Source organism: Pongo abelii, chromosome 2, assembly GCF_028885655.2.
Source record: "Pongo abelii isolate AG06213 chromosome 2, NHGRI_mPonAbe1-v2.0_pri, whole genome shotgun sequence".
Taxonomy (NCBI): domain Eukaryota; kingdom Metazoa; phylum Chordata; class Mammalia; order Primates; family Hominidae; genus Pongo; species Pongo abelii.
Genome location: NC_085928.1, coordinates 200359296 through 200383278, shown reverse-complemented (window position 1 = coordinate 200383278; position 23983 = coordinate 200359296). Strand labels below are relative to the sequence as shown.

The following is a 23983-nucleotide window of genomic DNA, read 5'->3' as shown; positions in this document are numbered from 1 at the left end:
CAACTCTCTGGAGTTTCAGACAGTCATGGAGATCTGATGTTAAAAAAAAAAAAAAAAAAAAAAAACTGAAAAGGACCTTAGAAACAACTGAGTTCATCTATATAATTGAAAAAACTGAGCCAAAGACAAGAAATGTGACTTGCTTAAAAGAAGGCAGTTAATAAGGGTTAAGATGCAAACACACGCTTGAAAAATCTCAAAACCCAAATTCTCTTCTCCCCATCAGTCTTCTCAGAGACACAAATGAATCAATAATGACAAGAGCAGGATGGTAGCTGAGGGCCTCTAGTCACTGATTTAGGGTTGTGCACATTGTAATTCTGTGTGCTATTTTCTTTCCTAACATTTTTACCTAATACAAAGAACTTCATTTGAGATAGGTAGAGTGTGGTAGGCAAAAAGAATATCTGAGCTTTTTCTGCCTCCTGCTTTGTGTTACCCACTTTACTCCTCTAACAAGCCCTGAGCTTTTCCTCACTTTGCACTTTTGCCACTTTGTCCCCTTATCTGAAAGGCCCCTGCTGCCATTTCTACAATTTGAAATGCTTTACATTGTTTCCAGGCTTTGCTCAAATGCCTTTTCTTTCATGAGACCTGCTTCGATGTCCCTGATAGGAAGTAATCATCGCATATTTTCTTCCCCAATGATACTTCGCTTATTTCTTGCTCAAAATATGAATTTATTTATGCTTTTTATTATAGTTTCATGTGTATCTTTGTTTTCCCCTCATTAAATGTGCACTCCTGAGAGGCAGGAGCAATTTTTGCTTTATCTTTGTCTCTTCTAGTAGGAGTAGCATCATTCCTTTTATATGATATACTTGTATATATTTTTTATACTGAATTGAAGCACAAAACTCTTCTTCTAACTCCCGTGCCAATATCAACCAAAAAAAAAAACAAAACAAAAAAACAAAAAACAAACAAAAAAAAACTGGAAAAGTATAATACTCCTTCTTATTTAAATTGTCTATTCATATTCCTTTTTTTCTTAAAAAATCAAAACAAAACAAAACACTTGTTTCGTTGACTTTTGTCCAACAATTGATTAAAGTGAGCTGTTGTGGTGGTTCACTCCTATAATCCCAGTACTTTAGGAGGCCGAGGCAAGAGGACCACTTGAGGCCTGGAGTTGGAGACCAGCCTAGAGAACAGAGAAAGTCCTTGTTCTTACAAAAAATTTTTAAAATTAGCCAGTTGTGGGTACATGCACCTGTAGTCCTAGCTACTAGGGAGGCTGAGGTAGGAGGATGACTTGAGCCTAGAAGTTTGAATCTGCGGTGAGATATGATCGCACCAGTACACTCTATCCTGGGTGACAGCATGAGACCATATCTATAAAAAAATAAAATAAAAACATAAAGTGAGTTGTTATACGGACCAAAGGTGATATATAAATGAGGATGGGGGCAAGAAAAGAGAAGAGCAATTGAGCTAGTATCATAACCTTCAAATTTGTGGATTATGTAACTTTCTATCCTGGCCTGTTGAAGTAGCAATTATTATAAGATATTGACAACTAAAGAGATTGTTGAAAGAGAAGGAGGCCAGATTTGTTACAGGGTTTCTTCTTCTTCTTCTTCTTCTTCTTCTTCTTCTTCTTCTTCTTCTTCTTCTTCTTCTTCTTCTTCTTCTTCTTCTTCTTCTTCTTCTTCTTCTTTCTTCTTCGTTTTTTTTTTTAGATGGAGTCTCGCTCTGTCGCCAGGCTGGAGTGCAGTGGCACAATCTCGGCTCAGTGCAACCTCCTCCTCCCTAGTTCAAGCGATTCTCCTGCCTCAGCCTTCTGAGTAGCTGGGACTACAGGCGCCTGCCACCACACCCAGATAATTTTTGTATTTTTGTTAGAGATGGAGTTTCACTATGTTGGCCGGGGTGGTCTCAATCTCTTGACCTTGTGATCTGCCTGCCTTGGCCTCCCAAAGTGTTGGGATTACAGGCATAAGCCACCATGCCCAGCCTCTTCTTTTAAATATGAAGGCTTCTTGGGAATATTATAGCAATACATTTTAAGTATGGGAAATAAGAAGGAAGCTAAGAAATATTAACTATTTTTCAAGGTTAGAAAGGGTTTACTTGAGGTGTGTAGCCTGGACTGCTCATTCCATTCGTTTTAACTAGAAGTATTCTTTCATGGGACAGATGGCAAATTGGTTGGTTCTACTAAAATGAAAGAAGACACTTTAAACTCCAGGACTCTCAATCTCTCTCTCAGCAAGGTTTGACCCTTTCTAAAACTATTTCTTATCAAATGAAGTTAGCAATTATGTCAGCTTAAGCAGAAAGACTTTTAAATTGTTTTAGAAAATATTTTAACAATGCCCCTAGAGGGATTTTACATTTTTTCACATTTAAAAAAACATAATTACAATTATGCTCAAGTTCAACATATTTCTGTATTCATCACCTACCACTGGCCGTCTAGATAATGGCAAACTAATGACAGTAGAACGTTTTATCTGCACTTTTCCCTGAGCACTGTTCAAAGGGCATTTAATTCATTCTCTGCATATATTCACGGCCAGATAAAATGCATCACCGGGCTCACTTATAGCAGACATCCTTTACAGTAGTTCAATTCTATCACAATTTTTGGAAATGTAATTTTCTAGCATTAAAGAGGTATTCATAACTACATTGGTTTTGAAATGCCATGTTCAAGTCAGAGGAAAATTAAAAGCAAGAAAAAGTGTGCAGCAAAAATAATGCAGAGCAAAATAGAATGATTATTACTTTCCATTTGGAACTCCAATTTGAGAGTTTAATAAAGAAAATTAGAAGAAAAATATATAAACTCACTCGAGTATCTTTCCAAACTTTATAGAGGTGACATTACAGCATTTGCTAGGGTAAATTGTTCCCCTCAGGATGCACATCAAAAAGCAAATTGTTTTGCTATATACTCCTTTTTTTGAGCTCTTGAAATATTGTTTCTTTTTCTTACCTGTGTTTTCCTAAGCCTCATTAATGAACAGCAGCTAATTCTAAAGATTTGATTTTTTACTCAGTTCTGCCTCTCTCAGATTCCTATGGCCACAGGTAATGCTTTTGAACCTCAAAATTACTTCTTTCTGAGCTTCTTCAGCGAGAAAAATAAAATCCTCAAATATGAACCCACTCACTCATCTTTTGAATAGTAGTCAGTTCCCAAGAACAACTCATTTTAAGGGAGCATTTAAATCCATGCCTGTCCCCCGTACATTGGGATGCACTGGAAAGACATTTTCTCCCTCAAAACATTTTCTTTTACTTGGAAATCATTAAGATAATGTTTTTGCCTATTGCATGTTAATTGGGTAGGTTTTGCAGGCCTTGCATTTTCTTTCTCAATGTTTTAGATTATTAATACTCCTTAAAAAAAGTCTATCACACTATTCTTAATTCTGTCATCAAGAGTAAAAAATTTATCTTAGAAAAAAGGGTGGTACTGAAATGTTACTCAATATGATATATGCAGCAATGGAAGATGTGAATTTCTGGAGGTCTCAGTATCAGAGATCACTTAATTACCCTTGTGTAAATTTATCCTTGTGAAAAAAAGAGGAACTATTTAGTAACTTCATCTGTTTAATGGGATAACAAGACCTACCTCATATATTAACTATGAGGATTAAATGAGCTAATAATGCAAAGACTCAATAAATAGTCCATGTTGCCTATTTTTGCTATCATTAGCCTTAGTAAAGATACTGAATGTTGTACATGGCAGTTGGGACTTAGCGAAAATTTGGGCTGGGCTGGATCATGAAAAGAAGTTGCTATTTTCTTACCTCCAGAGAGTCATCAGCATTCACCATCCAACAGTCAGTCCAGGTGGCCACAATCAAAAAGCCAGCAGAGAAAAAGGCAAAGAAGCAAGCGATGTATTGGAGAAGATCCCTCATTGTGGCAAGCAGCCCATCCAGATGGCAACATGGGCAGACACCAGCCCTGACCCCACTTAAGTGGTGGGTGTCAGTCTTCTGTGTTTCTGGTACCTGGCAATGTGAAAATACTGGTCTTTTACTTTTTCTCACACCCTGCTGCAGGTGTCTTGAGTTGCGGTAAGAATAATACAAACAGGCTGTAACCAACAGTGGGGTCCTGGAGGTCATTATCCGAAGCAACCAGCCTCCAATCAGAAGGCAGGTCAGTGCAAGGGCTGAGTGTGTTTCAGGTGGGGGAGAGAGGAGTTCTATAACGTTTTCTGACCCAACTGTGGGCTAGTGGTGGTCACCAGACCAAGTGCCAGTGCCAAGACGGGGGAAGGAGGAAGGGTCCCACCTCATGCTGGAACCTGTAAACTGATCTTTCTTAGGCCCTCTAGGGAGAGTGAGCTATTCTCCTCCCCCTCAGAAGAAGGCTACACGGTTGACTGAGTGTTATTTTATTGTTAGGACTATTTTAATATTCGCCGACTACCTTAGACAGACAGGCCACTGGCGAAACTATGCTAAACAAGTGCTTGCTCAAGGGAGTCTGCATTCCAAAGTGTTGCGTAGAACAGCCCCATGAAGGATTTGTAGCACCTGGGCAGTAGGGACAGCCAAGGCTCCTAACCTTTCAGCATCATAGAATGGGAACAAGTGTGCATTTTAATGCAGACAGCTCTGGGTGGAAATCCTTGCTCTGAATTTATGGTCTGAGAGCCCTTGGGCTGTAGTTTCTGAAAATGCATGTATTAATATTTTCCTTATATAATGTTTGTTCTTCATATGAGGAATAAAAGATATTGTGCCTGTAAGTCACTTAGAATAGCGTCTGTCAGTAATAGCTAAATGGAAAATATTAACATGACTAAGAATTTCCTATATTATTACTTTTCCCTCATGGACCAATGTTTGAAAATGTGTCTAATGAAGAAAAAAAAACTGTTATATTAGGAAGAAAGTTTGGTTTTTTTTTGTTAAAAAAAAAAGTTTTTAATATATAACAGGGGCAACTGGAATTTTACCTGTATCTGAATAGGTATCCTTAATGGGTCTAAAAATTTCATAACCAATACTCTTTAATATGCTTTAAAAAGCACATATATCAACGTTTTCTCTTCATCAGGTAGACTTCTATATACTAAAATAAAAATTTTGAATGAGAACAGTAAAAACAAAGTGGTGATTCTTAATGTAGGAGAGAATGTCAAAGGGGAGACAGAGTGAGAGAAAGAAATTGGGAGGGAGAGAAAGAAAGGAGCAGAGAAAAGGCCAGAAAGAGGTAATCACTCTGGAATGAATCAGCTACTAAGATACTTATTTTACCAACAGCTCATAAAAGGATTACTTTTTTCATTTGAAACTTATTTGATAATAATATACAGTATAAAATGCTAAAATCAGTATTGATAAACCATTTTTCAAAATAAACTTTTTGTGACTAAACTTTGTTTTTTAATTTTAATTCATTTTATTCAAGTATATAAAATGTAAATTTAAATGTAAAAGCTGCATGGAAAACCACAGGTGGAATATAAGCTTAATTATTTCTATATATAGGGTCTACAGTACCACCCCTGCTATCCAGAGTTTCCCTTTTGAGGTTTCAGTTACCAGTAGTTAATCACGGTCTGCAAAAATTACATGGAAAATTTCATAGATAAACAATTCATCAGTGGTAAATTGAGCACTGTTCTGAATAGTGTGATGAAATCTCAAGCCATCCCACTTCACGTGGGATATGAATCATCCCTTTGGCCAGCATTTCCACATTGTATGCACTACCCACCCCTTAGTCACTTAATAGCTGCCTCGGTGATCTGACCCGCTGTTGCGTATAGTGTGTGTAGGATCCAGTACTGTCCTTCGTTTCTGACATCCACTGGGGGTCTTTGAACATATTCCTCAAGGAGAAGGGGTGATTACTGTACACATTAGCAATCGTTATAACTATCTGTGAGGTACATTACAGATGCTTTTATTTCACTTATTTTGTTTAACAGTTGAAAAAAAAATACCTGTTTTTTAAGTGCTCATTCAAAGAATGTCATTGCCCATGGAATACACACACCCACACATGCTGCTTTGGTGAGTCACAGAGAATCTGTCCCTGTGCCCTAAAATCTGAAATGCTATTAAGATTTACTCTGTTGATCTGGGAGAGCAAACCAATTCCAAAAGCACATGCCCTTTGCAGGAAAAGTCCTGGACTTGTTGCTGGCATTTCACACAGGGACTTTTCACAGTGTACTTTACCTGCTAACAGTGCACTCCAAGGCAGTAGTTCTTCAACCTGAGTGTACACTGGACTCCGTAAGGCCACTTGTTATAAATGCAGACCCAGGAATTCCACTCCCAGACATTTGGATTCAGGAAATTGGGAGTAGAAGCCAGGAATTCATATTTTACATGTGTTTTGTATAAAATTCTGATTTTGAAACAGATGGCCATACTTTGAGAGACGAGTTTAGAACAACAAAAGAAAAACAATTGTTTTAGAGTTATATACTACAAATCACAGACAAAGTTTTAGAAAAGAGGGTATCAGAATTCCATCTTTGCTACAAACTCTTCCCTAACTAGCACTAATAGTTCCCAAATCCAAATATCAGAACTTAATGGAGAGAAATAAAGACAAAAAAATGCTGAGCATATGCATTCTCATATGCAAACACACACATGTGCATCATATCTCTGGAAATCATAGATTCTTTCACAAAAGAAAATCTAGACTATAACATTCATTCGCTCCTAACAGTCACTGAACATTGTATGTGATCAGGAGTGGGGAATTAATCAGGTGGCTATAGAATCGTTCCTGAATTTAAGTTTACTACTCTTATAGAGTAACATAAAACAGTCAGGCTTGCCTGTTAATTTCTGTGAGTAAGGCCATAATATAATAGGAGATACAAGAAAGGAGAGTCATGCAGACTGATAGAGCAGTAAAGATTTCATGGATGGGATGTGAGTGCACTTCTAAGAAATGTGTAGGGAGTTGTGAGGATGGAGGGCACAGATGCAGAATAAACTGCTCACCAATCTATATAGACACATCTGTTTTGCATTCTGACCCTCCCTAGGCTTCAACATTTTGGCTTATCAACTCTTTTATAGTTTGATTCCATTCCATCCAGCACACATTTATGAACAGTGTACTCTGACTCTAGTACTTTCTCTTGGGACACAGAGAAAATAAACAGTTGGAAGAACTCATCCTAGTCCTTGAGAGGTTTACTCTTCAGTGAGTGGACCAGAAGCAGGAAGCAAAGAACTCCATTCAGGTAATTCTGACAACAGTCTTAAGCTATAATACTACTCCCAATAAGAGTACATAGGCATATTAGTTAGAAATATGATGTGTTTTCCAATTTATTATAAACATGAAGAAAAGTTATTACTGTGTGTTGCTCAATAAGGTTTACAAAATATTTTCAGATATATTATCTCATCTAAGCTCCTTGAAGACAGACATCTTTTGTTCACAAATGCATCCCACGTGCTTAAAATTCTACCTGGCATATGGTAGGCTCTCTACAAATGGGTAATAATTTAATTCTCAGAGCCCCCACATTTTACAGAAGAGGGAGTAATATTGGACTTTCCCCTCCTGAAACATTCAGCGTCCTCCAGGATGAATACTAGGCTGGCAAAAGTGTCCTAATCATCTTTGCAGCTCCAGGGCTATTCATTCTGCAAGATCTCTAAGACCAACAGTTTGGTGAATTCATTATGCACCATTCTCCTACTCACCCAGTGCTTGCACTACTGCTGGATGAGGCTTTAGAGCCACCTGGTGATCAGTTGAGTGACACCCTTAATCTAGCACCCTGGCTGTTGGTCTATTAAAGGAAGTAATTGTAGAACTGGAAGTATTGCAGTTGTCCTTTTGGTCTGCAGGTGGAAGCAGCCTTGCATTTTCAGTTGAACAGAACAGCAAGTTCTTGTGTCAAGAACAGCATATTTTTGTGTTAGTTCTGTTGTTTCCATTAATGTCACAAAATGTTCCTTCTATATTTATTATGATGATATGAGTTCTTAGAAGGAGTAAACTGACTTATACCATATCCTATAAATAGTCTTCTAACTCCCTTTGAAATTTCCAGTGCACATTGGAAAAATCTAAACAATAAAATCAGTTGCTGCTCTCAAAGGCCATGCTAGCTATAACTAATACAAAATAAAGCGGTGGTTAAAAGCTTGGACCTCATAGTCAGGCAGACTCGAGTTTAGGCTAAGCCCATTTATATATGACAGATCTTGAGCAAGCTAGTTAACATTTCTGAGGCTGCCTTCTTGTCAATAAAATGAGAATTATGAATTTTGTCCCATAAAATGGCTGTGAAAAATGAAAAATGTTTGTAAAGGTCTTAATGCAGTGCATAGAACTCAATAAATAAGCAATAAATTGTAGTTAGTATGATTTTTATAAGTTTGCTGTTTTATATATATGCCATGCATATACATATGTATGTATGTTTGTGTCTGCATACATGTATGTGTGTGTATGTATATCTATATCTATCCATCCATATCTATATATAAAACAACTTAGTAAGTTGAAAACACAGGAAAGAAAAAGTGTAGTCATAAAACAATTTCATTTTTGTCTCCTATGGTGCTTTCAAATCCATTTGGTCTGGGCCTATTCTTCCCCTCACGCTTGAATAAAATACAGGGCAAGTTCTACGACATTTGTGTCATTTTCAGGTAATGTTTCAGATAATATAATGTATTTTAGTCATTTCAAAGCACAAAGATACCACTTCATTCCAGTGATATGAATATCTGTACCCCTGTACACAGGCCAAATCTCTTTATAGCCACTCCTCCATCATGCAGTCATCTTCCATCATGTAGGCAATGTGTCTGCTAGAACTTTTGTTCCTTAAATTTCTTAGCTGGAGAAGTGCAGAGGTTTACCCTGTTTCTCTAGATCCAGGGAGCAAATACCAAGTGTTCAGAGCAGATGAACTGAAGCCTTGTTCTTTAGGCTTAAAGTGAGATTCAAGAACTCCCAGTGTCTGCCCCCTCAGTGGTGACATAAAAGTGGTACTCAGTACAAATCAATAGCTCCCTCCAAAAATTATCTCCTAAACCCTAACTCCTTTCTTGGGGTTAATTTTATTTGTTTGTTTGTTTGTTTTGAAGGGGAGAGAGATAGCTGATCTACTAGGGGCTGCAAAACTGGTTCTCAGACACCATTTTTGCAACTCCGGCCTGGGTCTCTTGTTTCATTTTGGAACTTGGTCTTTATTGTCTAGTGGATTCAGTAAAAACTGAGTCAGAAATGATTCTAATTTAAAATCCTATTACACTAGCTTATGTGATGTTGCACCAGAAGTCTAGTGTTCATTTTGGGCAGACCACACCTAGATTTGTTGTGTTTACTCTTGGGTGCCACTATTTAAGATAAAGCCCAACTAGAGAAGGTTCCAGTTAGTGAGATTAATGAGGAGATTGGCAAGTATCTGGCAACTATCTCACATGAGGCATGACTGAAGGAAATTGGGACAAAAAGAGTATTTAATTTTTTTTTTAAAAGGGAACAGAGCAAACGTGACAGTGGGTTTTAAATAATGGGTGGATGGCCCAAAGGAATTATGATCTTTCTAGCAGGCTTCAGAGAATATAACTAGAAAATATTGTAAAAGCACAGAGAAGCAGAATGATGCTCAATTAAGAAGGGACTTTCCAACAATTAGAACTGACTGAAAGGGAAATGGTCTGGTTTGGTGGGGGTTCAAATAGTGGTAGGAACACCACTGGTACAAATGTTACCTACAAAATTCATGAACCAGTTCATGATGGGAATAATTGACATCTCCGATGTGGAGAATGCTTGGGCAAGCATGGGGCCCTGAAAATTGTATGCTCTTTATGTATCTGTTTTCTTACATAGAATTTGAGTTTTACTTAAGCCAAACCTCAGCAATTACTCAGTGAATCATTCATCAAAAATCAACCTCAAATTCAGTAGCAAAGCATATGTTGTTACTCATTCTGTAATTTACTTCACCTGGAAAAACAAGATGTTCATCACGGTACAGCATGATTAAGCAATGAGGGGTGTTTTGAGTGAACCAGGTTGGAATAAACCTAATGTGAAAGGTTAACATTTTACTCCCTTTGAGTTAGTAGGCAACTCATGAAGTCACTCTGGCATAAAACCTTTCTCTTGAATGCCCTACACCCTTCCACATATATCCTATGTTCATTATGAAATAGGACACAAAATGAATCTGTCTGAATTGGGCTTAATCTCACACGTTGAGGCTTTTTTTTTCTCTTGACTCAAACACATTCAGTTGGTCATTATTAATATCCTTTCATCATTTTGTACTTCCTTCTTCTTGTTTTCTCTCCAAATATTTAAGTATTCTCTCATGAAGTCAATGTCAGCTCTTCTTTGTAAATCAAAAAGACTATGCAAATGGTAAGATTTCAGTGTGTACTTAATCCATGTTGGGCAAGGAAACACTGAAATTGCCAGGAAATGTAGGATACTCTCTATAAACTGTTAGGTTGAGTCCTTATCACTGCACTCATGCCAACCTTCCCAGTCCAGTTAGCTTAATGGGTGTGTTCTTAACTCAGCACATCTGTTCTCACTTAAACATTCTGAAGTGACAAATATACAATAGGAGTCCCTACCTAACACAATGAAATAGAAAGTTAGATGACTAACTTTCTATTTTATTCCAATAACTGGTGCTAAATCACATCAGGGATAGAAATAATATTATCAAGGGCCTAGAGGCAGTAGGACTAAGTATTAAATTAAGAAGCAGTGAGTGAGTACTTTGGTATGTCCAGAGTTTAGCATATGTTTAGGTCAGCATAAGAAAATGAAGCTGGAGTGGCAGGTGATGGTAACCTTGTGGAAGATCTTCAGCTCCTTCAGATGAAGGAGCATGAGTAAATTTGAACTTATCTTTGAGAGTAACTGAGGGTTTTAGGCAAGAGAGTAACGGTGATCAAGCAACAGACAGATTAGGTAGCATCCTTTTTTACTGCTAACTGTAAACTTAAACTTCCATCTACTTACACTTTTAAACCAGAGTGAACTCCCACCAACCAGGTATGGGGAAACTCATAAAAACAAGTTCTAATCAATTGCATTTTAGGAAATTACCAAGAGTTCTCTCCCTTCACTCTTTTTCTTGCTGTTTGCACTGTACCCGCATCACCTCCCTATCTTCTAATGGCTTCCTGAATTTTGCAGCCTTTGTAGTTTATTTGTCATTTGTATTCCAGTCCTGACCTTTGGGCTTGAGAATTGACTTTGGGTTCCCCATCTTTTACACTTAGTATTCCTTAGGGTGCAACTTGTACTCACACTCATTGTTCATCTGAATAACCTCCATGCTGTCCTATTTAGCTCTGGTACCAGGAACCCTACCTTGCATCAGTTAATTTTATAGAACCATTTCCATTTCCTTCTTCTCAACAAGGGGAAGCAACTTCAGGCTTTGATTGTCCAGATTTCTTGATACACAACTAAAAATTTTACTAATTTATTTATTTACTTATTTATTTTTTTTATTTATTTTTTTTTAGATGGAGTTTTAGTCTTTTCGCCCAGGCTGGAGTGCAATGGCGCGATCTCAGATCACTGCAACCTCTGCCTCCTGGGTTCAAGCAATTCTCAACCTTTGTCAGATGCATAATAAATTGTAAAAATTCTCTCCCATTCTGTAGGTTGTCTGTTTACTCTGTTGATAGTTTCTTTTGTTATGCAAAAGCCCTTTAATTTAATTAGATCTCATTTGTCAATTTTATGCCTTCTTCTTAACCCGTGAATACTTCAGTCTCTCAACACATTTATGCAATTTCTTCTGCCTAAAATGCTTTTTTATTTTCCCTACCATTTATCATAATCCTAACCGTCCCTCAGGAATAAATATTAACTTTGTGAAGCCCAAATTGATATCTTCAGTTACTCTCCTCTCTTTTTGTTGGACTTAGAATCAGTAACTGGATAGTTTAGTATGTCACAATTAAGCTTTCCATATATTTGATGCCTGTAGATGATGTTTATTAGTCTATAACCAAAAAACGGAAGGAAGGAAGGAAGGAAGGAAAGGAAGAAAAGTAAGGAAGGAAGGAAGGAGCAGAGGGAAGGAAGAAAAGGAAGGAAGGGAGGGAAGGAAGAAAAGGAAGGAAGGGAGGGAAGGAAGAAAAGGAAGGAAGGGAGGAAGAAAGGGAAGGAAGGGAAGGAAGGAAGAAAAGGAAGGAAGGGAGGAAGGAAGGAAGGAAGGAAGGGGATTCACCAAGTAGAAAATATGTCAGGCTCAGGTCAGGCACTTAGTAACTATAGATTAATACAATGCCATTCAAGAAGCTTGCAGGCAAATAGAAATCTAGATAGATAGATAGATGGATAGATGGATAGATAGATAGATAGATAGAGTTGATAGATATAGATAGATCAATGTAGGTCTACAATGTTGAAATATATGTTTCCACAAAATGTTATAGGACCATAAATGAGGAAATTATTAATGCCTCTGGAAACTCATTACAAAAAGCTTCATGGAAAAGATAATGGTTGATGTAGTTCTTAAATAATAAGAATTTGTTAGAAAAGAAGGGAGTGTTCCTAAAGGGAAATATCTTGAACAAAGACAAAAACTTGTGAATGTGCATCACTGTATTAAGAAATGTGTTTGTGAGAAGCATCTTATAAACAACTTAGGAGCAGGGATGCTTTCTTTTGCCGGTGCTTGTACATGCACAGCAATACCAAGTACAGTGAATGTATCATTGTAGATGACCACATGATGATGTTGTTTGTTTGTTTGTTGAAGCCCAATGAGAATAAAGATTGTGTGACTAGCTTTATTAAATTCTGGGTTTTAATACATATATATTGAGTGAATTAGTAAATGAACAAATGAATTCTATGTGCCATACATTGTGCTAGGCACTAGAAATTAATCAGTGAACAAGATATTCTAGTCGGGGGGCGGGTATCCAATAGTATTTAGGCTCTCGATAGATTTTTGCTATCATTCTATCAGATGAGATATTTTACTGTGAGCATTCTAAAGAGATCCTTCTAAGGTGACCCTGTAATAGTGTAGTTTATTTTGGAATACATTTTACATTCAAGAGGCTAATCATTTTAATAGAAAAATGGACCAGAATTATAGAAACTTGGTTTCAGTCCAAGGTACACTTCAGAATTTTTTAGCTTATATTATATTGAAGTGAAGGAGGTGAAACTTTGACAATTGTTCAGTTGATCTGACCATTATAGAAAGCCAATCTATGTAACTGAGGCTCAACAACAACAAATCAAATACATTTCTTTGCTTATGCCTCAAATTATCAATGGTCTATAGCCCAGTTTTTGAAGAATTAATGGAAATAACTATCATTATTCCTTATTTTAGTCATATTCAGTTGGAGTATATAAACATTTGTATTTATTTTTATTTTGTACTACAAGACATAATTGGAAAGGCATCATATCACCATTTTATAGATGATGAAAATGATGAATATATATTAAGTGACTTATTCAACCTGACACAGCTAGAAAGTGGCAGAATTGGAGTTTGGATCCAAGACAAGCAAAGTAGAACACAGGCAAACGTCCAGTGGAAATTACGAAAGCCAATGTAGATGAGTCAGGGAGATGGAAGTCCTCCCAAGGAGAGTGAGGCCTACTCAAAACTGGCACTTATTCAGGAACAAGTTTCCATTTCACCTGTTACTGGTCCAAACCCTTACTCATCAAGATCCGACAGCAGGACTCATACGTAAGAACTCATCTACCATTGAGTAGGATGGAATCAGGGCCTGGCACCCATGATATTTGGACTGTCATCCTGGTTTCATGAAAGTTCTCTGCTGAAACGATGAAGCAAGTCACTTCATTCCCTTGAATTTATCAGTGAAGTAGTTTCAATCATGAGTGATCATGACTGATCAGCCCTCAGGGAAGCATCACTCATGAAAGGTAGAAGGTTCTATTGTACTGTATATCCTGTTCTCTACATGTGTGAAAACCTTGTGAGTTTTACTCTCCTTTAGAAAGAACTTCTCTCATTTTTGTGTCTTCTCTCTCGTCTGCTGATTCTACCTACTGAGACCCTCCTCCATCTTCAAGTATCTTCTCAATTGCTGTCTTCTTATAAGTGCATTGTGAGCCCTCATTAGTATGTGACCTTTTCTTTGAATTATTATTAGCTCTTTGCCTGTTGTAATAATAATTATATAAGAGGTAGTCACTATTATAAGCATGTGTTTAATAGACAAGGAAACAGATGATTGGGGTGGTAACTTATCCCAGTTTTTACAATAAGTAAATAATGGAGCCAGGATTTAAACCCAGGTTTGACTGACTCCAGAGAACATGGTCCTAAATAATGCTATGCAATATAGACTTCTACTTTCTTATCCCCATATCTTTCTCTACTAGATTTCTGGAAACTCCTGGTTAAAACTGGAAAGGACTTTGGAGATACTCTTGTTCAGCAATTCATTTTGCAGATGAATAAATGAAGGTTGCAGGCAAGTATTTTACCCAAGATGACAGCTGTTAATGAGAAATATAAGACTCAAACCTTCTTTACGTTACACTTTTAGCTCTACCTGTAAGATTCATAAGGGCAGAGAGGGTGCCTGCTCACTCTCTTATCACACGCAGAATTTACACACACATCTTGCTCATAGCAAGGGCTTAAAGAACTATATTTCACTGGAATTTTTTGGCAACCAAAGATCACTAATCAGAAAACAGAGATTTTAGAGCTTATCATAGTGATTAATAACATACATTGAATACAAACCAGTAATTGTTACTTATTTGCACATCTAAGGAGACTTTAAACAGAGAATCTCAAAATACAGAGTTGTTTTGTTTTGTTTTGTTTTGATTTGATTTACCAGGGACACAGCTCAACTAAACTTATTTGCAGAGATTAAACTAACAGAGTTCCAAATGGAACCCAAGAGTACAAACTCTTATGACAGAAGGATAATGACCATGTGACCTCCATTTTCAGTAAAATGTTTCAACCCAAGAATTTAAACAGAAGTGAAAAAAAGTTATTTGGATATCAAATGCATTAGCAGCAGCGTTTGCTTGGTGCTTCCTTTACCACATTCTTGTCTTTTTAAAGATTCTCATCAATAGCAGAGTAAAATGCAAAGTATTTAGCACAAGATGCAAGATCTTTCCCAAGCTGGTTCTTCTTTTCCTCTCTAGATTCACTTCTTATGCATCCCTAATATGTACCCTGTTTTCTTGCTATTCTGAAATGCATACAGTTCCTTTGAACCCAATAACATTTTCTCTGGCATCCAGAAAAAGCTCTTCCCTTTGCCTGGAAGATTTCTGTCCTTCCCCTTTCCTCACCCCTTCAGCACTTAACTAGCTTCTCTGCCTCCGTCTAGACTCAGGTTTCATCATCCTATAGGTAGTTGATTCTAAAGCCTGTTTGATTACCAGAATCACCTGGGAATTGCTATTAAACATCAGATGCCCAGATAAATAGTGATTTACAGGCATTGTCATTTCTTAAAATTGAATCACCAGGAGATTCTGAGAAAGAACTGCCTGAGATAACTTCTCTGAGTCTACCTCTTCCTGTTACATCACTTATCAAACTGTAATTCTCTGTGTGTCTTCTCCCTACCAGGTTGGGAATTCTTTATGGGCAGAGAAATGCCTTACATTTCTCTAATGGCAGCATTAGATCAGTGATTAAGTTTGGATACCTAAATGAATACATTAGGTTGGCAAATCATTAGCTTATTTACTCAAATTTTTTCCTCTGCCTACAATATGACCATGTACACCCCTTTATATTCCTGTAACTCTTTCAGACCTTTTTGGTTAAAATTACTCTCTCCTTGCTGTATATTCCTATGGAAGATACTTTTGTTGATTTTTCTCTCTTAACACTTTATAATTTTACTTATATTTATGTGTTTGTGCATCTCTCCCACCAAGTTCTCAGCTTCCGAAGTCGGAGACTAAGACTTTTTTTTTTCAATTTTGTGACTTCTTCAGTAATCATCAACATACCTCTCATTTCTGTTGTTGAATTATCAAAATTTTATATTTCTTTAATTTTCTAATCTTTCATATCATTAATATTCTCAGAATAAAATCCTTATGACGATTTAATATTCCTCAGAAATGCGGTTCTCCTTCACAAGTGCTGGGGAAAGTCTTATGTGCTCAAATTGGGTACAGGATTCTTAATAATAAATATGTAATTGATAGTTTCAGCACAACTTATTCTGAAGTCAATGATGTGGATTCCCTTGAGAAATGTGCCTCAAACATCCAACCCTATTGTTCTTTCAGTTCCAAGCTATACCTAGTAGTACCTGCTACTAAAACAAACAAAAAGTACAAGAGAATAATTGTGCTGCTTGGCAAAAATGGAGGGGGTTACTAGAATTATTGTGCCAAAAATGATCTGAGATCAAGATACTGGCACAGCAGAGACATACATTTGAAACTAGGTGACTAATCAGGGTGTTTTTTTTTGCGGGGAGGGGTGTGAACGTTTAACTGAGAGGCAAGGATGAGGAGATGAACAAGAATCAATGAAAGAAGATGACCAGAGGAAAGTAACAATTTAGTTGGAGAAGCCAAACCTTCTAAAAATGGAAAACCTGTGAGGCACTCATTTTGCATTAACCCACAAAAACCTTGCTGGATAGAGGGGAGACTCAAAGGAAATAAACTGGCATCAACAGTAAATGTTTAATAAAGAGATAAGTGAAGAACAAGCAAACGCATTAATGAATATCTGGTTTTACTTACATCTAAAATTTCAAGTAGTACCATAAAAACCTGTTTTTTAACCCCCTGTTATCTGCTTTGTGTAGCAATGTCTACATCTCTCAACTGTAACTAGGATCAACCATAAAACAAATTGGTTTCTTCCTGCATGACCCATGGTCATGTATGAGGTACTTCCTCTTAATTCCAGCATGTGATCTTTTCTCATCTGAGTTCCTGCAATGGCCAATAGCTTTCTCTAGATCTGTGGCCATTCTACACTTGCAACCTTGGTATTCCAAAGAGCCTAGAGGCTGAAGCAAAATTAAATACCAAGTTTGGAAAACAAAATGAAACAGCCTAAATCCCCTTGGTCAGTTAACATTTGCAAAAATGCTGTCAGTAAGTTATTAAACAAAGATTATTTCTTTGACCTTAAGGAATTATATATGAAAGAAAAAAGTAGGGTTATCTTATCACTTCTCCTAAAGTGCATCTCACCAACTGGAGTTTAAACATCCCTTCTGAATAAATAAAAATGAGAGGGTGAAGTGCAGGAAAGAGATAAATAAAAAGATAATTCCTTGCAATAACACACAAGGTACCTTTAAAAGTTTTATAAGTATATGCGTCTTTTTATAAGGAAATATAGTATAGATATAAATCCAAGATACTTGTAAATCTAATGCCACGTATACTTATTTAACTGTTCCCTATTCTCTGCCTTTATTTTTAAGATGTCAAGTCCTATTTACTCTCTGCTTATAGTCATTAGTAATACTTAAAACTAGACCAAACATAGTAATAAAAATCAGCACACAATACATGTAGAATTTTTGAAATATTGTTTTAGGTTTAGTAGCCTTGATCTTTTTAAAAACAAACTTTCTTTTTTGTTTATTTTAACTGACAAGTGTTGTTGTTCTTTTTGAAAATAAATGATGGAAAACTGAAGAGTTAAGATTGATAAATGATATGCCTGGATCTATCTAGAAAGTTAATGCCTAGATGTGGGAAAAAACTGAAAACTTAACATGCCGACCTTCACATGCTGTATGTGTTGGGTCCAACCACAAGAGAATGGTTTTCCAAACAGGTGGCCAGCAACAAGTTCAGTCCTGCAGAGTGATAAAGAATTGATTGTTTAAGGGTGTTAGGGCAGGAAAGGGAAGCAAACACTTAGCTTGTCCTTCCCTTAAATGGCACCCTTTATGAACTTTGGCATCCTTTGTAAACTTTTTCTGGTCAAAAGCAATTCATGGAACTTGATAACTTACACATTTGGCCCTGTGCAAATTAAAGGTCTCTGACTCTGCTTCAGGGAAAACCACACACACACACACACACACACACACACACACAGACACACACACACACACACACACACAGACACACACACACACACACACACAATGTTTTTCAGGGCTGGAAGGAAAATAGAGAAACCTAATGCCTCCACAGATTGATGATTCTATTACTTATATGGTAGACCATTCTGGATTCTTGGAATCTGGAGATTTTTACCTGCATTTTGATCTCTCCAAAACCTTTCTACGACTGAGTTCTATGATTATATGACATAAAACCTAACGAGCTAAAATTTTTCTGCTTAAAATTCCTACTCTTTTTTTTTATCATTCAGAAGAAAATATAAGCATTTCAGCCACTGAGAAGTTTCTTCCATCCAAATGGAGAAAAAGGGGAATTCAGAAGTTTCCTAACAAGTAAGATGAGTCTTTTACTTGCAAGGGAAATCTATAAGGATCTCTCAGGTCTCTTGCCAGACCACCAAAACAATACTGATCTGTTTTCTTTTTTTTTTTTAAGTATGGGAACATTATAGGCAATTTAAAATATATACCACTATCATCTATACTTCCTACATCATTGACTAGCTCTGAAGAATTTATTCATGCAATAAAAATGCATCCTGAGCACTGGACTAGCTACTGGATAATCAGTGATGACTAAGACCTGTTCTCTAAGAGCTCACAACCTATCTTGATAGATTAAATAATCTTATCTTAAATAATGCACAATAGCATTATTTAACGCAATATAAATTAGTTAAATGCAATGTATTATAACTATATTTGAGGCCTAACCACTCAAACTATACTTAAAAAGTTTAGTATAGTCTTTCTTAGAGCCTTTATGCTAAAAAAAGCATTAAGTCAAAATTTCTTTGCAGCTTTTCAAGAAGATTGAGAGGCAGAGAACGAATGTATTTGTTCTAAATGAGTTACTCATAAAATTATATGTTCTTAGCTTGTATGATTAATGAAACTGTTCATAAAATGCTGCTGCGGTCATAGGTGTGAAGTAAGAATTTGCTGGCTAATAGGCCCAGTGACTCCCTGAGGATGAATGAGGGATAAGGAGCAGATTGGGTGAGTCAATGAATGAAGCCTCTGGAAACCCTGGCTTCAACCCCAACTGAAACAGTTATTTATTATGTTAGAAAAATCATATCACTGCCTTGAGCCTCATTTTCAAAGTATAAGGAGAAAGGGAAGGGACTTCTCAGCTGTTAAAATTCTTATTCTAAGGTGGATTTCCTAAATGCTACAAATGTCAGATAAAGAACACTTGAGAGACAGAGCAGGTTGGCTATGTCAGGGATTGGAAGGCAGAACAAACAAAGGGGCTGCCCTTTGAAGAGTCAGGCAGATTATCAGCACGTACAGTAAGGATTCCGACACAGGCAGAAATGCTAGAAGGAAGAGAAAGATGAGGGGTTAAATGGCTGGGGTCAATAGTCAGGAAACAGGAACTGGGCTGTATGGAGCTAAAGATTCAGGCTCACATAAGCAGATCAGACACAGGTACAAGCCCCCCATATTGGGAAGACCTTGATACTTAAAGAAGGCCTTTGACAAATGCCTGCTTTTATGTTTTCCTTTAAGGAAAGGATTGAAGGAAAGCTAATTTGAATGAAATTGCTAGGGACCAAGGGCCACATTACACACATTCAAAAATACTAGCTCATTTTTGTTTAATTTTAATTTTATTCATTTATTTATTTATTTTTAGTTGGAGGCCTAGTCTTGCTCTGTCACCAAGGCTGGAGGGCAGTAGCACATTCACAGCTCACTGCAGCCTCAAACTCTTAGGCTCAATTGATCCTCCCACCTCAGCCTCCAAAGTAGCTGGAACTACAGGTGTGTGCGACAAGCCCAACTAAATTATTTTTATTTTTTGGGGGGAGAGGGGGAATCTCAACATGTTTCCCAGCCTTGTCTCAAACTCCTGGCCTCAAGTGATACTACAGCATCAGCCTCTTGAGTATCTGGGTAAACAGGTAGGGTCCACTGTTCCAAGCTCAATACTAGCTCTAATTTTGGTTTGTTTTTGAGGAAACTGAAGTTCAGAGAGCATCAGTAAATTTCTCCACTCTCAGGGATATGAAGGAGCTGGGTGTCTATCCTGAAAGTGTTGGTAATGAGGCTAACAGTGGTGTCTCCCTCTGTTTGCAAAGCTTTCCAAGTCTTGTGTTGAAAAAAAAAAATTTCCTAATGCCGTCCAAATGCAAGATTCATCCTTAGCCGGCCTCAAGTACAGCTAATCCTGCTGGGATATGACCTAAATGGGAAGTGAGAAAGACTGTCAGACAGGGCATGGGACCTGAGATAAAACACATACTGGAGCAGGTGCTCAGAGCCAGACTAAGACACCCTTATATGTGAGGGCAAACAGCTCAAGAAAGAGATCATAGACACAAAAACCTATGGTGGCCAAGGGCAGCCAACAGCCCAGCCAGGCAGATGTTCAGTGACCTGGGACAGCAGATAAATGGGCTTCAGTGTCAGGGAATCTGGTGTCTCTCAATTTACATAACCAAGGAAAATGGCAGAAACTTTGGCAGACTGAGCATCTGACTTGGAACTAGGGTTCAGGAATGAGCAAATTACCAGCTGCCAGTTGAATTGGACAGAATATTTATTAATGAACTGCTTCAACAAATATTTATTGGTCACCTCCTAATTCAAGACTTTCCTCCAGCCTGGGATTATATCAGTGAAAAAATAGACAAAAATCACTACTTCGTAGAACTGACTTTTTGTTTGAAGAAAACCAGCAAATAATTTGGGTACCAAGGAACAGGCTGGGAACATAATTTCAAGAGCAGGCATTAGTGGGAAAATTGAGAACATCAGAGTCTAACCTGATTCGTTCTGCCTGGACTATTAGTCTATGACTTATTAAGTTCCTTCTTAATAGAGACGCACTTGTTCCCATATCCTGGCATGGCAGTGAACCTACGAAGTGTAGGGTTTGGAAGCGTGAGACGGCAGGAAAGTCAGAGAAACTAAAAAGAAATTATCATGAGCAAGCATAACCCTCACATATGTATGACTCATGTATATCTATCTGATTGCCTATATGAGATGTTTAACTGTTGTATTAGTCAGGATTCTCTAAAGGGACAGAACTAATAAGATAAATATGTATATATTATACTATATATATGTATTAACTCACATGATCACAAGTTCCCACAATAGGCCTTCTGCAAGGAACAGAACCAATAGGATAGCCTATAGAGGGACAGAACTAATAGGATAAATATATATATATAATACCCTATATATATTTATACATTTATATTTGTTTATATAAATTTATATATGTATATATTTATATATATTTATATATATATAAGTATTAACTCACATGATCACAAGATCCCACAGTAGCTCATCTGCAAGCTGAGGAGCAAGAAAGCCAGTCTGAGTCCCAAAACTCAAGAACTTGGAGTCCGATATTTGAGGGCAGGAATCAACTAGCACAGGAGAAAGATGTAGGCTGGGAGGCTAAGCCAGTCTAGCCTTTTCACATTTTTTTCTGCCTGCTTTATATTCTGGCCACACTGGCAGCTGATTAGATGGTGCCCACACAAATTAAGGATGGGTCTACCTTCCCCAGCCCACTGACTCAAATGTTAATCTCCTTCGACAACACCCTCACAGACACACCAGGAATCAATACTTTGCATCCTTCAATCCAGTCAAGTTGACACTCAGTATTAACCATCACGACTGTCATGAGTACACTTAAAATCAAAACACTTTTTTTGCAGGTTGCACATGATGTAGGTTTAGCTCATCATTCAGATCATAGTCATGTGAATTACACCCCTGCAGGTAAGTTATGCACAACAAGCATGGCCACATTTAGAAACTCTAAAGTTTTACAACCAAGCCGTAATGAATGATACTAACTTGGTAGTGATGTAAACCAAGATGTACGACACTAAAATCATTCACTAAAATTTGTCTGGAAAATATTAAGTTTAAGTTAATGAGTATGCTCATAAAGTAGGTAGCTAAAGGTACAATAGAAATTGAGGAAATATTTACTTTACTGTCTTTCTTCTAGAGAATGGAGGAACTTTCAGGATTATATGGAAATAGCTGAAGAAGCAAAACCTACACCTAATGATTCACCACATCTTTCAATCCAATCTTAGAGACTTAAAATAGCAGAGCTAGAATACTTCTAAGATATCTCTTAAAAGGAAAGAGACCCTCTCAAGGTTCCAGAAATGCTAGTGTCAATTCCAGTTTCAGAGCCCAGGTTTCCTAATGGCTCATTTAGTGCTCTTGACTTTCTACTACGTTGTCATACCCGTCATATAAAAGAATGTCAGCTATTTAGGGTAAAAACAAATGTCCTCTGTATGTCTCAGCCTTTCTCATAATACAAAATTCGCATTAAGGCTTTTTGCCAATTCTCAGTTCATGAAAACATCACAGGTTTCATCTACTCACACCTTTTACTCAAGCAAGGGAAAATAATATTTAGTTCCTCCCTGCAATAAACAAGTCTAAACAGAGCCAAGGCTGGTTTAGTCAGTTTTTCAGTCATTCTTTCGTAAGATTTTGTTTATGATCATTAACCTGAGTCACTGTTTTCCCTAAAGATAGGTACAAAGAAATATATGAGAAAGTGGTTATAAGAACACAAGACTCAATAAACAAATAAACATATTTATGTTTGTTGACATAGAACGATGTTCATAACACACTTATAAATGATATAAAACTGATACTAGTAAAGATTCATTTTTCTAAGATATACATACAATTTCTATTAGAAAAAGACTAGGATAATGTACATCAAATTTATGGAGGCATTTCAGATTATTTTCATTGGTGGAGTGGTTTGCTTATCTAGATTTTCTATTCTGTAATGAATATTTGCTGTGTAATAAAAATGACATGATAATCAAATTATAGCAATTTCTCACTGCATGTTCTCTTATGAGCAGCTTCTCTAAACCAGAGCAATAAACAATTTCATCTGAGCTCTACAATAGCTTTATGAATCAGTTAAAAGATATGCTAGAACTGGGACCTTAATGGTAATCATTACAGAGGAAAGGAAAGACATGGCTGGGTACAATGGGCCAGTGAAAGTCACCTTGTTTTATTCTGTCCCCTTGGAGGCAGTGACTTTCTGAGTAAGGGGTCTAAATTAGACTTGCATATGGCAGCAGGATTTAATAGTCAGTAGAGATGACGTAAATAAGTTGAATAACAGTGATATGTTGAAAAAAAAAATCTATCTTTCAAGGAGCCTGACACAAGACTGCATAACCGAGAACAATGGAAAGGAGGGCTAATCAGGTTAAGATCTATGACTACCTGTTTGAGATCAGAGGCTGAAGGATGTTTTACAAGAATATCATTTTTGGTCTAATAACACATTATAAACTAAGATGCTTGTTAACATTTAAAGGCAGGACCTCTACCTATGTATACACAGGGTTGGTCTTTAGTAGCAAGCAACAGAAAATCAAAATCAAGCAAGTCTAAACAATAAAAGGGTTTGGCTAGCTTAGAAAAGGGAAAAAATACAGAGCAAAGGTGGAACTGCAAGCATTTGTAACCAATTATTTATGCTCTACCCTCTTCAGAATGACAGCTTTGTCTTGATGCTGGTTTTCCTTGTCCTGACAGAATGACTCTGGCCTCCTCATACACACATTTAACCATCCAGGAGATAGGAGAATATCCATGTACAAGAATTTCCTTCAAAACCCTGAAAGTCATTCTGAATTCACGAACTTAAGTCACCTGTCCACTTTTATTCCTATCACTGTTTCAAGAAGAATGAAACACACTGATTGGTTTAGTCAAAATCACTGTATTAGACATCTACTACTGTGTAACAAATTACCCCCAAAACTTAGCAGTTTAAAACAACAAACATTTCTATGGATCATTTCTTTCCATGGATCATGTGAGTTGTGTGGTTCTGACTCAGGATCTCAAGCTGTTGGCTAAGGCTATAGTCTCATCTGAAGGCACAACAGGGGAAAGAATTG

The 23983-nt window shown here is 37.1% G+C and overlaps 1 protein-coding gene across 3 annotated transcripts in view; it reads right to left on the bottom strand.

Annotated features, from left to right (window-relative positions):
* Window positions 1–23983, bottom strand: part of CLDN16 (claudin 16) — a 122774-nt gene that overhangs the window by 21443 nt on the left and 77348 nt on the right. For 2 of the 3 annotated variants that reach the window (XM_054553129.1, XM_054553128.1), the window contains 3 exons: window positions 21328–21436; window positions 17696–17771; window positions 3768–3974 (listed from right to left, as the gene is read on the bottom strand). In XM_054553129.1, the coding sequence (XP_054409104.1) occupies window positions 3768–3974; window positions 17696–17771; window positions 21328–21329 (285 nt within the window). In that variant the 5' untranslated portion in view covers window positions 21330–21436. Of the gene's footprint in view, window positions 1–3767; window positions 4092–17695; window positions 17772–21327; window positions 21437–23983 lie in introns of those variants that run through there. The other variant, XM_002814414.5, reaches the window with a different exon arrangement.